This window comes from Nicotiana attenuata, unplaced genomic scaffold (genome assembly GCF_001879085.1).
Source record: "Nicotiana attenuata strain UT unplaced genomic scaffold, NIATTr2, whole genome shotgun sequence".
In the NCBI taxonomy this organism is placed as follows: domain Eukaryota; kingdom Viridiplantae; phylum Streptophyta; class Magnoliopsida; order Solanales; family Solanaceae; genus Nicotiana; species Nicotiana attenuata.
In genome coordinates, this window is record NW_017670890.1 from 410,621 (window position 1) to 413,992 (window position 3,372).

Below are 3,372 nucleotides of genomic sequence, written 5' to 3' on the forward strand. Positions count from 1 at the left end.
AATATAAACTTTTTAGAAGAAATTTGTCTTAATTTATAATTTCAAACACACCTTTCATCAATTTGGTGCTCTCAAATAGTAGTCAAAATATTACAAGTCTGTAGCTTAGATTGTCCAATCTCTGTGGGACGATATCATAAACTATACTAGAATTTGACAGAGTACGAGCAGAAAATCCTATACACATAAGCTTCATCAAATTTTTGGCGCCGTTGCCGGGGATTGGCACACATCTACTTCAGACTAAATATTTTATTACTAATTTGAGAATTTATTATAGTTAATTTTCCGTTCAAAATGTTATCTCCTACATACTAGTATCATAATTGTACTGTTATTAGGAGCAATTCTATATAATATTGTAAAAAAGCATATAAAAAAAGAAAAAAAAAGAAATCCTCATAGTTAGTACTTAAACCTACTCTATTTTATATTTTATTATTATATTATTATTGTTAGTACTAACATCTATATAATAGTATAATATATTAGTTTTGTGATTCACAATCTCATTTTTTTTATTTGTCATTTTTTTAAGTATATTTTATTATTTTTATTATTATTATAATTGTAAGTACTTGTTTTTACTATTCTAGTTCTAAAAGTATCCTTTGTACTATTCTATATTACTATTATAACTATTACTTTTACTATATCTTTATAAAATAATATTTTATTCAACTTTTTTTAATTGATAGTACTTTAATCCTTCAACATACTTGATTTATTATTGATTTTTCTTTCATATAATATAATTAGTATTATATTATTTCTTTTGATGATTAGTTACAACTTACTGTTTTAGTTAACTATAATATTACCGTACTAATTTTTTTTAATTCATTTTTAAAACTATCTATTACTATTTTAGGAACTGTCTTTATTTTACTTTAATTTCAGATAGTTTATGACCCGCTCTTCTGCAAAAGAGTTGGCCAATTACGATCCTGAAATTGAAAAAATTTTGCGATTGTGCAGGAAAGGACAAATATCGTCTCAAAACATAGCTTGTAACAGAATAGAGCACCAATTAGAAGATGATAACAATCCACTACAAATTCCACCACCAGCTCATGTAGAGGAGCTGTTTGATGAAGTGGCGCCAAGACCAACAAACAGAATCCTAAGGGATTATGCTAGACCTGATCGCTTTAACTGTGAATCTAGTGTCAGGAAACCTCCAGTAGCAGCCAATAACTTTGAAATCAGGACAGGCCTGATTCAAACAATTCAACAATCTTGCATTTTCACTGGTGATCTAAGTGAAGATCCACATAGTCATTTAATTGACTTTTTAGAATTAGTTGAAACTGCAAAGTATAATGGAGTACCTCCTGAAGCAATTAAGTTGAGGCTATTTCCTTTTTCTTTAAAAGGAGAGGCCAAAACTTGGTTACGAAGTTTGCAGCAAGGGTCTATTACCACATGGGACCAAATGACTCAGAAATTTTTAAATAAATATTTTTCCCCTGCTAAAACAACAAAGTTAACACAGGATATATCTAACTTCTTGCAGACTGACACTGAGTCAGTTTATCAAGCTTGGGAAAGATTGAAAAGAATGTTAAGGAAATGTCCACATCATGACATTCCTGAACATATGCAGTTGTACATTTTTTATCATGGTTTGAAACCATCTACTAGAAATGTAATAGATGCAGCTGCAGGAGGTTCCATAATGGGAAAAACCACAGAAGAAGCATTGCAATTGCTTAATGAAATTTCTGAAAATGCCATACAGTGGCCATCTGAGCGTGTAATCATTAAGAAAGCTGCTACAGTAAATCAGGTGGATGCTTTAAATACACTAACACAACAGATTATTTCTTTGGCACAAAAATTTGAATCTTTTCAGGTAAATACACAACAACCAAGCCAGTCTGAGGCTTGTGACTTGTGTGGAGGAAACCATCTAAACCACGAATGTCAAGCAACCAATCAAAATGATGAACAAGTCAATGTCATCGGATACAAGTCGTATCCTTTTGGAAGTCCACTAGCACAAAAACATCCAGGATTTCAATGGAGCAGTGCAAATGGTGCTGAAAGCTCTCAAAACTACCAAAAACAACAGGTACAGAGTCCACCGGGATATCAAAATCAAAATCATGGACAACAAAATTTCAGGCCTTATCAGCAAGCAACTCCATATCAGCAAAGGCCTCAACAAGGCCATCCAAGTCTTTATGACCTTTTTTACAAGTACATTAAGGTTACTGATGAAAAAATGGAAAGCCAAAATTCAGCTCTAAAAAATCTTGAAATTCAGTTAAGCCAATTGGCAACTCTTGTGTCTAAAAAGATTCAAGGTCCTTTACCAAGCAATACAGAGAAAAAGGCAAAAGAACACCTTAAGGTGTAACGACCCGGCCGGTCGTTTTTGGAATTTACGCCCCGATACCCCATTAATTGCTTCCCCTAAGTTCATTTCTGCTATTTTGGTTTACCGGGACGTTCGGTGTTGGGATTCGGAGTGTTTTGGGACACTTAGTCCCTAAATGAGAGCTTAAGAATTGAAAAATGGTCCGTAATCGGAACAGTGTGAAGAAGACCTCGGAATGGAAATTCGATTGTTCCGTTAGCTCCGTTAGGTGATTTCGGGGTTGGGAGTATGTTCAGAATGTATTTTGGAGGCTCGTAGCTCATTTAGGCTTGAAATGCCGAAGTTTGAATTTTTGAAGTTTCCGGTCCGATAGTGAGTTTTTGATCCGAGGGTCGGATTGGAATTCTGGAAGTTGCAGTAGCTCCGTCATGTCATTTGGGATGTGTGTGCAAAATTTCAGGTCATTCGGGCGAGGTTTGGTTTGGTTTTTGATCGAAAGTGTGTTTTGTTGGAATTTGAAGTTCTTAGGCTTGAATCTTTGATTTAATCGGACTTCCGGTGTTGTCTTAGGTGTTTTAAGGATTGGTATAAGTTTGAATAAGGTATAGGTGGTATTGGTGCTTTTGGTTGAGGTCCCGGGGGCCTCGGGATGATTTCGGGTGGTTAACGGGGAGATTTTTGAAGTGTTGCAGCAGCTGGTTCTTTTAATCTTCTGGTATTTTCGCTTCTGCGGCTTGGGAACAGCAGAAGCGGAGCCGCATTAGCGGCTTGATCATCGCAGAAGCGGTTTGGGGCAGAGTTTCCAGGCGTCGCAGATGCGGAGGAAATTCCGCAGGAGCGGCCTCGCATCTGCGAGAAAATAGCCGCAAATGCGGCCGTTTGGCTTTTAGTTGGAACCGCAGAAGCGGTGGATAATCCGCATAAGCGGAATCTTATAAGCGGTTGACTGGACCGCAGAAGCGGATGTGGTCGTTTAGTGAGAGTCGCAGAAGCGGCTCACTTTCCGCAGAAGCGGTCCCTTGTCCGCAGAAGCGGAAATCCCTGGGCAG

At 36.7% G+C, this 3,372-nt stretch overlaps 1 protein-coding gene across 1 annotated transcript; it reads left to right on the forward strand.

Annotated features, from left to right (window-relative positions):
- The first annotated feature begins 907 nt into the window (after positions 1-907).
- On the forward strand, positions 908-2,362 carry LOC109244256. Its single transcript, XM_019411315.1, has one exon. The coding sequence runs from the start codon at positions 908-910 to the stop codon at positions 2,360-2,362; it is 1,455 nt and encodes a 484-aa protein (XP_019266860.1).
- Positions 2,363-3,372: the final 1,010 nt, after the last annotated feature.

What these genes read in the sequence shown, in the direction of transcription:
- LOC109244256 (XM_019411315.1), top strand. Translation starts at nt 908, where the DNA reads ATGACCCGCTCTTCTGCAAAAGAGTTGGCCAATTACGATCCTGAAATT.